Raw genomic sequence first — 18,305 nt, 5'->3', positions numbered from 1 at the left:
TATACATGATCTCCCAATTCATCACACCCCCACCCCCACCACCACTTTCCCCACTTGGCGTCCAGTATGGACATTTTAACAGTACTAAGTCTTCCAATCTATAAGCATGGTGTATTTTTTCATGTTTCTGTCATCTTTAATTTCTTTCATCAATACCTTGTAGTTTTCCAAGTACAAGTTTTTTACCTTCTTGGTTAGATTTTTTCTAGGTATTTTATTCTTTTTGATGCTATTGTAAATGGATTGTTTTCTTAATTTCTCTTTCTAATAGTTCATTATTAATGTATATAAACACAACAGATTTTGTTAATTTTGTATCCTGCAACATTACTAAATTTATTTATTAGTTCTGACAGTTTTTTGGTGGAGTCTTTAGGGTTTTCTCCATAAAGTATCATGTCATCTGCAAATAGTCAGTTTTACTTCCTCCTTTCCAATTTGGGTATCTTTTATTTCTTTTTCTTGCCTAGTTGCTGTGGCTAGGATTTCCAATACTATGTTGAATAAAAGTGGCAGAAGTGTGCATCCTTGTCTTGTTCCTGATTTGAGAGGAAATGCTTTCAGCTTTTCACCACTGAATATGATGTTAGCTGTGGGTTTATTGTATATGCCTTTGTTATGTTGAGATACATTCCCTCTATACCCACTTTGTCAACCCATCCTTGCATCCCTGGAATAAATTCTACTTGATTATAGTGTATGGTCCTTTTAATGTATTGTTGGATTCAGTTTGCTAATAATTTGTCAAGGATTTTTGCATCTGTGTTTATTAGGCACAGTAGCCTGTACATTTCTTTTTTTGTGGTGTTTCTGTCTGGTTTCAGTATCAGGGTTATGCTGGCCTCATAAAATGAGTTTGGAAGTGTTTCCGCCTCTTCAGTTTTTTGAAATTGTTTGAGAAGGATAGGTAATAAATCTTCTTTAAATATTTCGTAGAATTTACCATGAAGCTCTCTGGTCCTGGTCTTTTGTTTTTGGGGAGCTTTTTGATTACTGATTCAATCACATTACTAGTAATTGATCTATTCATATTTTCTGTTTCTTCATGATTCAGTTTTAGAAGATTGTGTGTTTCTAGGAATTTATGTATTTCTTCTAGGTTATCTGACTTGTTGGTGTATAATTGTTCGTAGTAGTCTCTTATGATACTTTGTATTTCTATAGTGTCAGTTATAGCTTCTCTTTCATTTCTGATTTTATTTGGGCCCCTTCTCTTTTTTTCTTATTGAGTCTGACTAAAGGTTTGTTAATTTTGTTTATCTTTTCACAGAACCAGCTCTTAGTTTCATTGATCTTTTTTTTGGTCTCCATTTCATTTATTCAGTATTTCTCAACTGACTTCTATTATTTCCTTCCTTCTTTGTTGGAAGTTTTTTCCTTTCAGCATATTTGAACATATCATGCCATCTCCTTCTGGACCACAAAGTTTCTGATGAAAAATCAGCTGATATTCTTATGGGGATTCCCTTGTCTGTAATTAGTTGTTTTTCTCTTGCTGCTTAAGATTCCCTCTTTACCTTTGCCTTTTAACATATTAATTATAATGTGTCTTGGTATGAATCTCCTTGGGTTCATTTTGTTTGGCACTCTTGGTTCTTGCTGGACCTGAATGTGTTTCCTTCACCAGGTTAGAGACATTTTTAGCCATTATTTCTTCAGATAAGTTTTCTGCCCCTTTCTTTCTCTGTCCTCCTTCTGGGACCCCTATAATGTGGATGTTAGTGCCCCTTTCTCTCTCTTCTTCTGCGACCCCTTAACACCGATGATAGTACACTTGATGTTGTCCCACAGTTCCCTTAAACTGTCCTCATATTTTAAAAATATTTTTTCTCTTTGCTGTTCTGTTGGGGTGATTTCTACTACCTTGTCTGCCAGGTCACTGATCTGTTCTTTTCTACCATCTAGTCTGCTGTTGATTCCCTCTAGTGTATTTTTCAGTTCAATTATTATAATCTTCAGCTGTGTGAGTTCTGTTTAGAACTTTCTTATATTTTGTCTCTTTCTTGAGTTTCTCACTGTGTTCGTTCATTCATCTCCCAAGTTTGGTGAGCATCTTTAGGACTATGACTTAGAATTCGTTATCAGATAAATCACTTACATCTGTTTCATTAAATATTTTTTCTGGGGTTTTATCTTGTTCCTTCATTTGGAACATGTTCCTCTGCTTCCTCATTTTGCTTCACTCTCCGTGTTTGTTTCTGTGTATTATGCAAAACAGTTACTGCCCCGTCTTGAAGGAGTGGCCCTGTGTGGGAGATGAACTGTATTTTTAACTTTTCCCTAGTTCTTGGTCATCTTATAAACTCTGTTTGTTTCACTCCCATGGAGTCTAGAAATGCAGTCTCACCCCCATCTGCCTGAGCCTGGTGCTCAAGGAGTGTCCCCTGTGTGGGCTACATGCGATTGTTGCCTCAGGTCATGTCCCGCGAGTGGCATGAGATGGGGTAGGCGTGGCTGCTCGTTGTCCATGTTTGTCAGTGCTGCACACAGGCAGTGCAGGGCCGTGGGGTAGAGGGTACTCACCCACCACCACTGTTAGCAACTTAGAGTGAGAGTGCAAAAAAGTGGCACCCACCAGTGCCATCAAGGTAGAGGGAATTTGTAAAAATGGCATCTGCCAGCATTCTGTCCCCAGAGAGTCCCAGCCAACTTCTGCCCCTCTGGTAGATGCTTTAAGATTAGCAAGTGAATCTCTTTCACATATGATCTGGGCTCTTTACAGACTGCTACTTGTTGCTTAGGAAAGAGATGTGGGCAGGAAATACAGATTTTTGTGATGATAATGTTAAAGCCATAATTAGTGAATATATTTACCCAAAGCTTTATGTAGAGCGAAAGTGAACTTGTGGGTGAATCCAGGGATTTGTTGAAGAGCTCTTTGAATATGGAAAAATAGATAAGGACCAGGTCAGTAATAGAAGTAAGTGTTAAAGTGATAGAAACCACCAGTAAGGAAAAGAACATTTCAAGGAGGGTGTGCTTATGCGTTCGTGACAAGAAACACTAAAGTGCCATTGAATTGGTAACTGAGAGCTGTTGGTGACCTTGGCAAGAGTCATTTCAGTGGTGTCCTGAGACTCAGAGGCAGATTGCAGTGCATTAAGGAGTGAGTGGGAGATTTTAAAGTAGAGATAGTTTTTTGGAAGGTTTGCCAGTGAAGGAAAAGAAGAGGGTGGGAGCTAGAAGGGACCATAGATGCAAAGGAGGGATGATGATGATGACGATGATGATTTTAATAATTAAAGCAGTTTGAGCACAATTACATGCAAAGGGGAAGATGTGGAAGGTACAAGGGGAGGCTGCAGTTTGAGAGGGTGGAAGCTAATGGCTTGGTGGTGACTCATGAACTGATGTGTGCTTGGCTGTTTTGTGTATAGGAGTGGCAATACTGCAGAGAAGCATCCGACTTTATGCCCCCTTCTATTCGTCAGACATCCTCATTGCCTCCCCTCTGGGCTTGAGGACCATCATTGGTGGAGAAGGAGAGAAGAAGAGAGATTTTGACTTTCTGTCTTCTATTGAGCTTCTCATCATTGATCAAGCTGACATTTACCTGATGCAGAACTGGGAGCATGTCTTGGTAATGCTGGTCATTAACATTTAGAGACAAGAAGCTCAGTGGTTTGAGTCTGAAATGGTTATTAAAGTCCAGATTAAAACTCAGCTTGGAAATGGAAATATTCCACATTTTCCAATTTGAAAATGGGAAATGTTGTCCCCTCTTCTACCCACAAGTTGGTCAGTAAAGCATCCAGAAAGATAAAAATTCTTGTCAACATTTTCAAATCTCCAGAAAAGATTTCTTCCCCTTAAAAGTTGCTTCTAGTAATAGACCAGTTTAGTGTGGTTGGTTGGTTGGTTGGTTGGTTGGTTGGTTGAAATCCCTCCTCACCAGGAATGTTTTTATCTAAAATAGTTCCTCCTATTTATGCTCGTTCTCTTTTGTTTGGTCTTCAGTGGAGATGGGAAAACATTGCTCATGATTTCTTAATTTGTGATGTTTTACGGAGAAATGTAAGATGTTTTTGTCCCCCTACTGTAATTTGTACTATAATTTTTTTTCTCCCTCTCAACATACTCTGCAATGTTTTGGGGTTTAGGATTGTGCTTTGGAACAATCCTCATCACAGAACTATAGGTTTATTTTTATAAGGCATGTGAGAATTTACCTTTTCTACAACCCCAGGACTTGGAGTAAGTTTGGGACAGATAAAGGGGAGTACTTATTTATAAAGTAGGGAATAAACTTATAGTACTTGTGACCCTTCAATATACATTACAAGGTAAAAATATGATTAAAATAGAAAAGGCACGTCGATGGTTGAGTCATCTTTATTTTGAGCGAAAGGCACGTGTAGTCACTCAGGGAATTTTCTAACGTTTTGGGAACCAAGTCATGGAAGGACAGCAGCTCTGTTTTCCGTGTCATTTCCCTTCTTGTCCAAGTCTGGAACTGAGTTGCTTATAGAGTGACCAGAGTGGCATTTCAGAATTTCCTTTAAAAGAAATATTCTGTATAGGTAGCATCTTGATCCTTTTTGAAAGATCCACAAGGTAGCCAGTTTGAGCTTTTCTTGTTGTTCGCTGGACTATGGGCAAGTCACTCACCTATCTGAGCCTGTTTTCTTGTTGTAATTTGGGAGATGATAGTATCTACTTCATGGGGTTAAATAAGATGATGGGCTTATAGAAAGGTTAGCAACGCCCAACAGGTAAGTGTTCAATAAGTATTAATGGAGTATTATTTCTGCTCAAAGCATGTGATGAACCACATGAACCTACTGCCCTTGGACTCACATGGGGTGGACTTTTCTCGAGTGCGCATGTGGAACCTCAATAATCGGTCCAAGTACTATCGTCAGACGCTGCTGTTTGGGGCCCTGCAGGATGCCCAGATCAACTCTGTGTTCAACAAGTACTGCGTCAATGTGCAAGGCCAGGTGGGTTCTCTCCTTTCTCTGAATTTTCATGAAGTATTGTGTATTGTTTGGGTCATGAGGCAGAAGGAGAGGACAGCATTTGGTCAATAATGGGGATACCTCACTTCCTAATGTTCTCACTGACACCTGGCAGGTGGCTGTGAGGAACGTCCCGATGACAGGCTGCATCAGTCATGTCCTGGTGCAGCTCCCACATGTCTTCCAGAGGATGGAACCTGAAAACCTAGCTTCAGTGATTGATGCCATGTACCCTCCCCTGTCCCATTGGATCCCTGGGGGTCACAGAAAGGGATTTTACTTGGGCATTCAAATTTAGAATTGTATTCCATGTTGGCTTTATTAGTTACCATTTATGAAATGAAATGAGATAATTGAATCCAATCATGCCATTGACAGAGGAGGACACTGAAGGCCAGAGAAATGGTGTGTTGTCCTAGTTCCAATAGTGTCAGGGTTAGTAAATCAAGGGTACTTTCCCCTAGACTGTGGCATTTTAAAATTACATTAATTTTTTAATGCCTCATGTCAACAACTTAATTCTAAGCCCTTCAGGGCAAGAACTGTTTTTCTAATTCTCTGTGTAATTTCCCTCCGTCTTCTCATTGTGTTTAGTCAGGGGACCCATGGTAGCAGAATGGTGCTTAACACATGGTAGGTGTTCAGTAATTATTTGTTGACTGACTGACAACTGAATGAATGAATGATACAGTTACGTACTTCCTAGAATAATTCTCTGGGATATACCAGCATCACATCTATTCTTTATGATGAATAGTGTTGGCACTTACTTTTTGATGCGCTTAACAAGTTTTATCCCTATATAATCTCTTTGCAATGAGGTAGGCCAAATTGGCCTCTTAGGGGAGGTAGAAGGAGATTGTGACTTGCCCAGGGTCATGCAGTTGGCAGTGACACTATGGCTCACCTCTAGACCACTGACTCTGCCCTTTGCCTTTCAAATCAGGTTTAACTTTTTCGTCAACAAGATTGTGCCTCAGTATCGTGATGCAGTCATGTCTCACGCGCTTATCTATGTCCCCTCCTACTTTGACTTTGTGCGTCTCCGAAATTACTTCAAGAAGGAGGAACTGAACTTCACTCATATCTGCGAGTACACCCAGAAGTCTGGTGTCTCCAGGGCCAGACACTTCTTCCTTCAAGGAGAGAAGCAGTTCCTGCTCCTCACAGAGCGCTTCCATTTCTACAAAAGGTAAAGTAGGGCCAGGTTTCAAGTGTCCTCTCTGGAGGGTCTGCTTCCAAGTGCATGGTGGGCTTTGCTGTGTTATAAGGTCCTCCCTTGCTTCACCTCCTGCAGACAAGCCAGAGTTTGGGGGGCTGGACAGACTTTTCTTGATTGGTTGGTTGGTTTTCTTTCAAAATGGGCATTGTTGGAAAAGGTGGTAGAAACGAATGAGTGACTACAGCATAACCTGTATATAGATCTGAGTGGGTCCATACTTAGGGTACCTCCTGTAGCTGTGGGTATACCCCTCAAGAAAGACATTACAGAGTTGAGCAGCTCTCAACACAATACAGGAAAGGGAGGAACCTGTCATAGAAGCACAGATGAAACACTGGGGACTGTGTGGTCTGTGGAGATGGAAGTTGAGTACAGGGTCAGTGTTCAGAAAGCTCTCATTTGTCCTGAGGCAGTGCACACACACTTCTGCACCAAGGAGAACCAGGACTAAGGGGCTCCTTGAAGTTTAGGAGAAGCAAAAGGTGAGGGGCTTAGAGGTGAATATTTAAGGGCTTCAGGGTTTTCTTCTTGCTGGCATCAGTATTTGCTTTGTTCCAGTGAGTTGTTATTTTCATTCATGTTGGAAATGGTATTTTGGGGGAGTTTGCACTCAGCAGGTCTAAAGAGCCCTTAGTTTTCCAAAAGCTTGATACATCAAAGCAAGTCCTTTAAATGAAGTGGATGGATTGGAAAACTTCCCAGCGTGATTGTCTGTAGCAAGTGTGAACTAAGCTGGGATGAGGACTGCTCTCAAGTAGCAGCTTTTCAAGGAGAGGGCATGATGTCAAAGGAGCCCTTTCTCTTAAGTAGGCACGACAGTCTTCTGTCTTACACTGTTCATTTATTGACCAAACTGTTTTGTCCCCAAAGTCACTATAAAGACAAACCAAACACGTGCCATTAGCTTTGTACCCTGGACCAGGTTAGTGGGTGTTTAAGTTGAATGGAGATAATCTGCAACTGCCAATTATCTCAAGGTTCCCAGCTATAGATTTTTTTGCTTGAGAGGTCACCAAGGTGACAATGGGTATTTTGATCTGCAGTGTCTCTGTGATTTGATTTTTTCATTTGACCTTGGGAAAAGTACATGTATTTAACACTTTAGTATCCAGCTTTAAAATTCTGTATTTATATTCTCTATGGAAGTAGGCCGTGTTAGACATATTGCAGTTCATTTGTGAGCTAGCAAAAAACTTTCAACCTGAGGATTTGTTTTCTTTGGGGAGATGAAACCAGTAGAATCTTAGGATGGGATGGGCATTTGGTCATGATGGCCCTCCTGAGGGGAGGACAGTTCACAGTTCTTTCTCTGAGCATTATCAGTGGGTTAGCACAGGAAGGATTCTTAAGCAGGGGGCAATCAGAAACTCTGGAGGTAGGATTTCTGGAGGTGGGAAACGCTAGTGGGGTGTTTCTGAGTGCTCCCTGCCCCAGGGAGAACCCCAGTTTTAGAAGTAATAGACCTCGTCTTTATAGACTGTATGCAGGAGCCAGCCTTGCAAGTCAGTTGTGGTTGCCTCATTTATCTTTAACAGTTGTCAGGTAACATAGACATCGGGAATGTCCTTAGTTTTAGGTCCTGTCACAGTGTTACGCCATATTTGTAGGGGTCACCGAAGACCCAAAGCACATACAGGAGAGGAGGAAGGCAGGGGAAGAGGTGCAGAAGACCATGGGAATTGTTACTAACTGCCCCTCTGAAGAGGTTCTGGTCACGTGCTCTTATTTCCAGGAGATGCCTGGTCTCTACTGTGGACGAATTGGTACTAAGAGAGATTTTCTTGGGTTTTAAATATAATACCTATTGGAATTGGTTTTGTTGTTTTATTTTGCTTTAAAAATACTCTCATTATAAGAGTATTACACAATTATTGTAGAGAACCTAGAAAATCTAGGTTAAAAAAATGGGATCACCTATAATCTTACTGATATAAATACCCATTTTGGTGTATTTCTTTCCTGTCTCTTTGATGTAAATAACGTGCACGTGCACACACACACAGACACAGGCATTTTAAAAAGGACACCAACATTGGGATCACAGTGTACACATTTGGATTTTTTTTCTTTTATCTTGAATGTTTTATGTGCTTATTGAAAAAAAGCTTAAATAAGTTAGCATTTTGGTATATACTTGTATGTTATGGATGTATTTTTAAGTTAATATATATATAGTTCTACTATATCCTGCCCCCGCTCCAACTTTTTATTTGGGAAGATTTCATTTCAAAAGACATTGTAAGACTATCCCAGTGAACATCTCTAACTCCTTCCACTTAGGCTTCACCAGCTGTTAGCATTTTGCCACATTCTCACGCACCCACATTCTCTGTCTCTCCTTCTCTCTTTCCACTCACATCTCTTATTTTTTCTTCCTGAACCATTTGAGAGTAAATTATGGGAAGCTTCATGACACTTAACTCCTAAATCTTTCAGCCTGTAGAGCTTAAAAACAACATTCTTTTATCTGACCACAACACCATTAACATACCACTTGACATTACTGCAGTTACCATCTAATATTTAGTCTGTATGCAAATTTTCCTAGTTGTTCCCAAAATGACTATTACAGCTGTTTCTCACCACCCCCCCCACCCCAATCCAGGATTTAGTTAAGAATCCTACATTGCATTTGTGTGACATGTTTCTTTAGTCTATTTTAGCAGTTCTCAAGCAGGAGCAGTTTTGCTCCCCAGGGGACATTTGGAAATATCTGGAGACATTTTTGGTTGGTACAGTTGGAGGGTTATTCTAGTGGTCTAGTGGTTCAAGCGGGTCAAGGCCTGGGTGCTGCTAGACGTCCTACAGTGCACAGGACAGCCCTTACAACAAAGAATTACCTGGCTTAAAATGGCAGTAGTGCCAGGGTTAAGAAACCCTGATCTAGAATAATTCTCTGCCTTTGTTTCTTGCTGTGATACTGATATTTTTTGAAGAGTCCAGTCCAGTTTCCTGTAGAATGTCCCACATCTGGATTTGGCTGTTTTCTTATTATTTAGATCAGTGTTCCCAAACTTTGCCACATATTAGAATCCCCTTGGGGAGCTTTTAAAAATCTGAATGCCCTGGTCATACTGCAGTATCAATTAAATCATGGTGTTTGGGGATGGGGACCAATTACAGGTACTTTTAAAAAACAAATAGGTGGTTCAGTGAGCATCAGAGTTCGGGGACCAAAGATTTAAACATTATTTTAGTAAGAATTCTACATAGAGGATATTGTGTACTTCCCCCTGCATCTCCTCAAGAGGCCCAGGGTGTCAGTTTGTCCCATTTTTGGTGATACTAAATGTAGTCACTTGGTCAAGGTAGGTCTGCTAAATCTTTACATTGTAAAAATACCTTTTCTGTGTAATTATAAGTAATCTTTAAGGTGTGTAGAGCATCCTTTTTAATGGTTGCATAGTGTTACATTGTATGGGTATATAATTAACCCAATTTCCTTTTAATGGGCATATTGATTTGTTGTTTTCTGTTATTATATACAATAATGCCAAGAGCATCCATATGCGTAGTTGATGGCATAGTTGCCTAGGCATTTCCTTAGGATAAATTTGGAAAGGAAAACTTATTTGTTCAAAAGCTGTACCCAGTTTAAAATTTGCTGTGTGTTGCCACTCCCATCTTCTCCCCTCCCCGGTGAAATACACACTCACAATAATTTATATTCCATTAGCCTATTTCTGTAAATTCTGTAAATATTTCTGTAAATTCTCTTTTTTCCAGTGACTTGATAGTCAAAATGATACCTCATGGTTTTAATGTCTTTTTCTTGCTTTTCTGTGTTTTTTGTAATTGTCAGTTGAATGTAGTGCCTGAGTAAGTAATTGGCCTGGTCGCCTCTTCTGTCAGGCCACTAGTGTGGCAGTTGTGAATCTAGTTAGGATTTGGTTGTTACCGTCGTTGCCTTCTATTTACCACAAACTGCCAGTTCCTCCAGCAGACAGTGGCCCACTGTGGGGCCCAGTGCTGGAGGGCCTTGTCTCAGCGTCCTGCTCCCCTCTCAGCTTTCACCATGCCCTGCACCCCTGTGCCGAGGGAGAGCCTCTCCCACGCTCCGGCCCCTCCCCCAGCAGCAGGCTGCTCCTGCTCGCTCTTCCCCTAAGGCTTGAAGTGGGGCAGTTGTTCTCCTCCTGGTCCAGCTCAGATGCAGGCAGGTTCTGTCCATCCTGGGCTTTGGAGCTGGCACTTTCTCAGGGCTCCTGCACGACCCTCCATGGTGGCCAGCCTCTGCCTTGTTCTACGAGGGGTCTTGGTGAGAAAGAGTTCCCTGCATCTCTGCAGTGGTGGCAAACATCTGCTTACATCAGTGCAGGATCTTGGGCTGAACAGGCTTCATGCCCTTTCCCCAGTCTTCATGCCCTTTCCCCTTTCCCCAGACTGCTGTTTTTACTGGATGTAAGTCCTGTGGTGGGGAGGGATGGGGTGAGGGGTTAATGCTCCTCCCTTAGGGCACACAGTTTTGCTGCTTCTGACTTCACCCTGGCAGTTGACCTTTGCCCCTCTCACTGGCTTCAGGCTTTAGCTTCATATACAACATGGCTCTGGGAAGAGAGTGAGTTTTCATGTCTGCACCACCATCGGGGTTTCTCAGGTCTTCTGCCTTGCTTCCAGTCTTTCCAGGGCTCCCAGTGGAGACCTTTGGAAAAGCCATCATGACTGTGAAGTAAAGGAGTGTCCGGGAATCCCAGGGATTCTGAACTGTCATGCAAGCCCATAATTGCCCTTTAAGAACTTGTTAAAAGTGTAGCTTTTTTCTTCCTACCCACTTTCTTAGCAGCTGCCCTCTTCCCCACTGTGCTCTGCCAAAGGTGAAGTGGTTCATATGTCCTGTCTTTCTTCAGACCATCTTGTCACTCTTTGGAATTCAGTCAGTGATGGGCTGAAGCTGGCACATACCAGCTCTTAAGGTATAGTTGCACATCTCTTCCCAGTTCCAAGTTCAGCAACATGACACTGGTAGCTTGAAATGGAGTATTTACACCACAGAAATTGGCAAATGCTTCAAATCAGCACCTATCCTCCCCCACTGAGAATCAGTTGTTAAACACACACCAGGGCACCGTTGAATCAGTTCACTTGGTTGCCCTGTGACATCAGCTGTCTAGGCTCAGGAAAAGGAACACTGTTGTAGATTATCTTTTTCTTGTTAGCATGGGAGTAGTATTCTCTTGAGTTTTCTACATACTAAGCAGAAATGGAACTCTGTTTTTGTTTGTTTTGATAACTACTGAGGCAGAACTGTGTTTTTTCAACATCATTAGCCATTAAAATTTCTTTATGGAAAGAGGATGTGGAAAGCTGATCCAAGTAATGGACTGCAGTTATATTTTGGGAGAGGAGGGTCTCCAGAGAGATCAGGATGAGCCAAGGGATAAAAAGACAAGGAAAACTTACCGTCCATGAATAAAATAAAATTCCCGAGGGAGTCTGACATCAGCCCTGTATGAGAGTCTAACAGGAAAAATCAGAACCTTGTCAACGTATAAAATCTTTGGTCATGGAGCCCAAGAGGGAATGATTGATCTCAACCCGAACCATAAGGCGCGTCCCTAGGGTCTGCACCCTCCCACACCATGCAGCCCTGTGCAGCAGGGAAAGAAGCGAGGAAGCTGTTGAAATTAATTGCCTTCCCATAATGCCTAATGGGTCCTCGGGCAGGATTTTGTAAATGGGTGAACCTGGGACATCTGCCATGGAATTATTAACATGTCTACAGAATGACAAGAAAAGACTAATGGGAGTGCATTTACAGTTTATGCTGTTTATTTTATGTACTGGGTCTGGTCTGACCTCATCTCCATTACAGAACACTGTTTTGCCTGATTATAATTAGGATAATGTTAAATTGGAAATGCCTGCTTTTCAAATTTTCTGCGACAGATTTCTAATCCTTGTCTGCTATTCTTCCCCACCCTACCTCAGTCTGCTCAGATTAGGCTCAAGAAGTGCAAATTCATTTTATCACTATCTTAAGCCAAACATTAGGAATTCAAATACACTGTCACAAAAAATGAGCCCCTCCAGCTCAAATTAGAGTAACTTTTGGTCTGTGTGTTATTTGTGCCATGGTCTTTCTCCTTGCATGAAACAGCGAGAGTGACTATGTCCCTGTAAAAACTCTTCGGTGGCTTTTCCATAAAATTTCTCATGTAGACATAGCCTCTCTTTCTCCTTCTAACACATACACAATAAAAGGCATCAGGAACCTGATTTTCTGTGAACTGCCAACATATCCCCACTTCTACAGTGAAGTCTGTAACATGCTGCAAGCCACCACCAGAGGAGAGGAAGCTGCCTGGGCCTGCACTGTCCTCTACTCCAAGTACGATGCCCAGAGGCTGTCTGCTGTGGTTGGGGTGGAGCGGGCTGCACAGATGCTGCAGTCCAAGAAGAACGTCCACCTCTTCATTACTGGAGAGAGATGAGAATTGGTTGGACAGGAAATGGTGTTTGGTGTGATATGTCATGCTTGATTCTGTGTCTCTTGGACCTGATTCTGATCACTTACACAAAGAAGGGCTGCAACAAGGAAGGAGCACCAGGCAGGTTCTTAGCAGATACTTCTTTCTTTTCAGACCATATATACCTGAAAAGTTCCGTGTAAACCATATTTTGGTAAAACCCATCTTTCAGAGGTCAGGAGAGAGCTCATGGAACTCTGAGAAGTTGGTAGAAGGAATCTTCTACTTGTGAATTTTTTTGTACGCCATAAATTCTTTGGTTGTGATTTCACCTCTAATTTATTAACACTTGGTAAATTCTTTCAGATTTGCCTGTTTCTATTTGACACCTTCTTAAAGTGAGGCATGCATTTCTTTGCTTGTGAGAACTGGTTATGAGAAATTGGAATACTTCTTGCTGTTGAATATTATCTTAGTTTTGGATCGCAAAGGTTTTGCAAAACTGTTATTTTTCCCCAGCCAAACTTTTTTAAACCTTAAATATTCTATTTTAATTCAACCTAGAAGAGCACATTCGTTCACTGATCTTTTTTTAACTCCTAAATGTTTTAATGAAAATATATACTTAAAAATCACATTATATAAAATAACATTAATTTCTACCTTATTTCAAGAAATAATTTTATGAAATTCTTGATGTCGCAAATTCATCGTCAACATCACTGTCTTCATTGCTATAGTCATTTTTTAAGTCATATAACATAAAAAGGAAAAGAAGTTACACTTTTAAAAACATTTTTAGGGAGTTCCCTGGCGGTCCAGTGGTTTGGGCTTGGCGCTTTCACTGCCGAGGCCCAGTTTCAGTTCCTGGTCAGGGAACAAAGATCCTGCAAGTTGCACAGCGTGGCCAAAAAAAAAAAAAAAAAAAAAAATTGAACTATTCTCCGACAGAAAAATTACCAATTCAGAACCTGAATCGTCTGAAAATAAATTGCCAAGTTGCTGGGCCTGTCACTCCTAAAAATCACTCCTGAATTTAGTATGTATTTCATGTAAACAAGGACATTTTTCTATGTAACCTCAAAACAACCGTCAAATCAGGAAATTGCCACTAATCCTTGGGCCCCATTCAGATTTTGCCAAATGTCCCAATAATAACCTTTATAGCAAAAGGATGCAGTTCAGAGTTACATACTGCTTTGAGTTGTCATGTCTCTGTAGTGGCCTTTATTCTGAATGGTACCTCAGCTTTTTCTTGGCTTTCTTGACCTTGACACTTTATTTTTTTAATTTTTAAATTAAAAATTTTTTAAACATCTTTATTAGGGTATAATGGCTTTACAATGGTGTGTTTCTGCTTTATAACAAAGTGAATCAGCTATACATATATCCCCATATCTCCTCCCTCTTGCGTCTCCCTCCCACCTTCCCTATCCCACCCCTCTAGGTGGTCACAAAGCACCGAGCTGATCTCCCTGTGCTATGCAGCTGCTTCCCACTAGCTATCTATTTTACACTTGGTAGTGTATTATAAATCCGTGGCACTCTCTCACTTCGTCCCAGCTTATCCTTCCCCCTCCCCGTGTCCTCAAGTCCATTCTCTACATCTCCGTCTACCTAGCCTGCCCCTAGGTTCTTCAGAACCTTTTTTTTTCAGATTCCATATATATGCATTAGCATATGGTATTTGTTTTTCTCTTTCTGAGTTACTTCACTCTGTATGACAGTCTCTATGTCCATCCACCTCACTACAAATAATTCAATTTCATTTCCTTTTATGGCTGAGTAATGGACATTGACACTTTAGAAGATTACAGGCCAGTTACTTTGGATGGTGTTTCCTGTCATATTAGGTTAGGTTAGGTTTAGTTTATGCATCTTTGGCAGGAGCAGCATACAAGCAATGCTGCGTCTTCCTCGCTGCATCTCTTCAAGCGGTGCATGATTTCCACCTGTCCCATCATTATGACACTAACTGACCACTTGTTTAAGGTGGTGCTTGCCAGACTTTTCCACTATAGAATCACTCATTCCCCCTTTATTAATTTATATTAATATTACAAGTATGGATTCTTCAGTTTTTATTCAGTGGGTTGTAATTGGTTATTATCATTATTCCTTTAGATGCTTAAATGGTTTCAGATATGGCCAGCAGGAACACCTTCCAGCTGGCTCCTGTGTCTTCTTGACACATCCCCCTTTAACTTGGGCATTTCTTTATTTTCTGACACTATAAGACATTCCAAGTTTGTCTTGTACTTTCCCTATTCCAGCCCTGCTTTCTTTAGTGGAAAATTATCTTAAAGCGAAGATTTGAGTGCTAAGTGTACCCAGTACAGTTGTGGAGCCACTGGTCCCAGGCCATCTCAGTGGTCAGAGTTTGGGAATATCTGCATGTGTGTATATGTATACACATACCTATGTGCCCATGATATCTAAATTTATTTCTGTATCCATATATTGAAAACCATGAATTTACACCTTACCTCCAATTTCAGACTAACAACACAGGGCTCCTTTTTTCTCCCTTTCCAAACTTGTAACTCCCTTGTCAGATAGACATGTGGCTCCCATTAGGCTCAGTGGAACAACCCATATTGGTACAGATTTTCTTCCTCTTGGACATGCTTAAAATTGCTCATCAAAAAAAAAAAAAAGTGAAATCACTTTTGGGGTACTTTTCCTGCTAGATATTTAAATAGGCATTTTTATTTGTCTCTCAACATGGAGAGTAGAACTATTCATTCCATATATAGATGGGTTCCTAAAGTTTTGCAAATTTATAGGCTTAAGCCAGCCAAACTCATGGTACAAAGAACATTTTCTTAAATATATATGTTTAAAATGGAGTATAGTTGATTTACAATGTTGCATTAGTTTCAGGTGTACAGCAAAGCAAATCAGTTATACATGTATCCACTCTACAAAGAATTGTCTTATCCATAGAGTGCCCTGTGGTTATTGGCATATTTGTGCTGTGTTTACCATAGAGCCTGTGTATTATGAGAAAAGAAACGAGTTATTTGCCTAGTTCAGAGATATGAGGAAGAAGGGACTCTGATTACCCCCATCTTCTATTTCCATATTCTTTTCCCTGTGAATTGTAGCTAATTCATGGCTTTCATTATCACTATTCACAAGACTCTCAAATCTCCATCTTCTCTGGACCTCCACTCACATGTGAGCCTGGATTTCAAGTCTATGTATAGCCCCAGAAATACATGTTTTTTTAAGCATCCCTACTGATTTTAATGCTAGCTTGTAGCCAGCTAGCTAACTGCTTCTCGCCTACAGAGAACACTGAGGGTTTCAAGTGCGAACCAAGCAGTATTGCTTCTGTTCCTGGCTCAGCACCTGGGAAAGAAGGTAAGCCTCAGCAGTGGCCCTGACTCCTGAGTTGATTGCAAAGAGTTGACTTTTTGGAGTGGTTTCATTAAAAGCATGCCTTAACGTCAGGTCTCTCACACAAAATAAGGGAGAGAAGAGGGTCTACTGGACCACGGATAATGACACCTGAGCTGGAATTATACACAATCATGATATTTCTTAGCAAGGCTCATCTTCAGCAAGCAAGTACCTATATAGTGCTGGTAGAAAACAGACAAAGGAATGGTCCCAATCCTGGGAAGAGGTAGAATTTTAAGGTAGGAAAAGGAACTTAACCAGAAAGTAAGAGTTTTAAACTTTTTTTTTTCTTCCCATAGTAATAACAACTTAGCACTTTTCTCTTTGAGGGGAAAAAAGCTTTGAGTCATGAATGCTTTCTGCAGCTGGCTGCACCATATGCAGTATTCAAAAGACAAGAACTAGCTAATCATAGAGAACCAGCGGCAGCTTAACAGCCCTCTGCTGGCTTCCAAAGGGCTTATAATTGAGTGCAGATGGTCCCGGCAGGATGGGTATGAATCCCTGCTGACTCCTCACATCCCAGAGGGCCAAGGGGGGCTCATGAAGCCTCCCAGCCCTGATTGTGCCCTTGTGGGAGCCACTGAGGAAGGAGGGGAGGCAGGTGGTGTGAGAGCCTGCTGGCTGCCTTCTGCCCAGCCTTCCCTTGGCTGCGTGAACAGATCTTCAGGCTGCAGAGTGTAGCTTTGATGAGTCTAGGGTCTCAAGATTATAGAAGTCCTGGGGTAAGGGAGCAGGGTTGGGGCTTCTTTATAATCATTGGAAGAGCCTCATTGTGTAACCTGCAGGTGGCTGCAGGGCGCCAGAGCCTCACGGAGGAGGGGTGTGGTGGGCACTGCACAGCCTGCTGCTTTCAGGGAGCATCCTCCTGGGGGTGGGGCCCTCACAGCTGGCCCGGCCTCTCCTTCCCATCTCTTTCCCAGCTTCTCTCTTTAAAGGAGTCATGGTAGTCATCCTTGCACCATTCACAAAAAGCTTTTCTGGCTTTTCTAGCTAAACAATTCTAAACAAATTTCAGTCTGCTTTTAATACCAGAGTCAGTGAATTGGGAGTAGATACACAGATAATCCAAAATTCATGTAGTCTTTGGAGGGAGAAAGAGAGAAGACAGCTCCCTCTCCTTTCCTTGGGGCCTAGCCATCCCTCCCACGTGAACCTACCACGTCTAGCTGACAGCACAAAGTGCATTTCTTTCTAAAGACTTGTAGTTCTTCCTCTTATACCATATGCTCTAGCCAGAGATGCAATAAAATTCTATGTATTTTATGTCCTGTTTCTGAGCTGAACACGCGTTCCTATCCCCTCATCGATTGCCTTGTTTCTGTGAGGACCCTCCTTTCTTCAGATGTGGGAAGGAGTTCTCTCTGCATTGCTTGCATTTCAGTATAATTCCTGGATTTGCCTTTCACCTCTGGCCACGTTGCCATCATTCCTGTGGGAGGTGAGAGCATGAGAAAGAACAGAGGTCTGGACCTCAATCCAACGGGCTGGCTGTCTCAATAGTTAAGAGTCCTATGCGCCAAAGGAGTCAGGGCTGAGGTTGGATTGCTACAAGGCTTGCTCGCCCTGAACAGAGAAATCTGAACCTGGTGGGCAGCTCCACCTAGGTGTCACCCTCACTGCTGGGCGGAACACCTGCACTTGCTTGTCCTCCTGGCTCCCACAGTGGGTGGGGCATGGCACAGTCCGGGCCAAGTTGTCATGGTCTTCAGGCTTGGGCCTCTGCAGCTGGCTGGGACTGGTGGGAGCTGTAGCGTCAGCTGACAAGGGGAAAGAAGGCAGTCTTTGCTGCTTGGCTGATTTGGAAGCTGTGCCCAATTCCTGCCCATCTGTTCTCCCAACTGAGCCAAGGCCAAAGCTGTCTAGCTCTTGCCAACCCAGGGAATGACATGGAGCCCTGTGTCCTGCAGCCCTCATTCTCACTGCACCCTGCAGCCCCTCTCATCTGTCAGTTTGACTCCCCACAGAGATGGCCCTGGGCTCACAGCTGCTGTTTGCCCACAGATGTTCATGGATTTCTGCCTTTTGTGTTCATCATTTTTCAAAACCGGCCCTGAGCTGGGTGCTGACACCAACATTACCACCAACCCACTGTGACTCTGTGCAGGTCCTCCTGGCCACCTCTCAGCTTTCTCATCTTTAGAAAGCGGGGTACAATCTCCACTATCCTGACAGAGGGACATGAGAGAAAGTAGAAGAGACTGCTGTTGTTTGCCCTGTACTCACCTCCTACTTCCCTAGTAAGAGGACCCTGGATTTTATTGGGTGACAAAGTGCCCAGTCCCCCTTGCGGTAGGGTGTGGCCAGGCAAAAGAG

At 42.1% G+C, this 18,305-nt stretch overlaps 1 protein-coding gene across 1 annotated transcript in view; it reads left to right on the top strand.

Moving 5' to 3' along the window:
• The window catches only part of LOC132500134 (U3 small nucleolar RNA-associated protein 25 homolog), a 28,186-nt gene extending 15,470 nt beyond the window's left edge, over positions 1–12,716 (top strand). Inside the window, 6 exon segments of the mRNA XM_060115022.1 lie at positions 3,378–3,580; positions 4,758–4,940; positions 5,074–5,186; positions 5,553–5,591; positions 5,905–6,155; positions 12,343–12,716. Of these exon segments, the coding sequence (XP_059971005.1) occupies positions 3,378–3,580; positions 4,758–4,940; positions 5,074–5,186; positions 5,553–5,591; positions 5,905–6,155; positions 12,343–12,608 (1,055 nt within the window). The 3' untranslated portion in view covers positions 12,609–12,716.
• Positions 12,717–18,305: the final 5,589 nt, after the last annotated feature.

Source organism: Mesoplodon densirostris, chromosome 12 (genome assembly GCF_025265405.1).
Source record: "Mesoplodon densirostris isolate mMesDen1 chromosome 12, mMesDen1 primary haplotype, whole genome shotgun sequence".
NCBI classification, from domain to species: Eukaryota; Metazoa; Chordata; class Mammalia; order Artiodactyla; family Ziphiidae; genus Mesoplodon; species Mesoplodon densirostris.
This window is presented reverse-complemented; position numbering and strand designations above follow the sequence as displayed.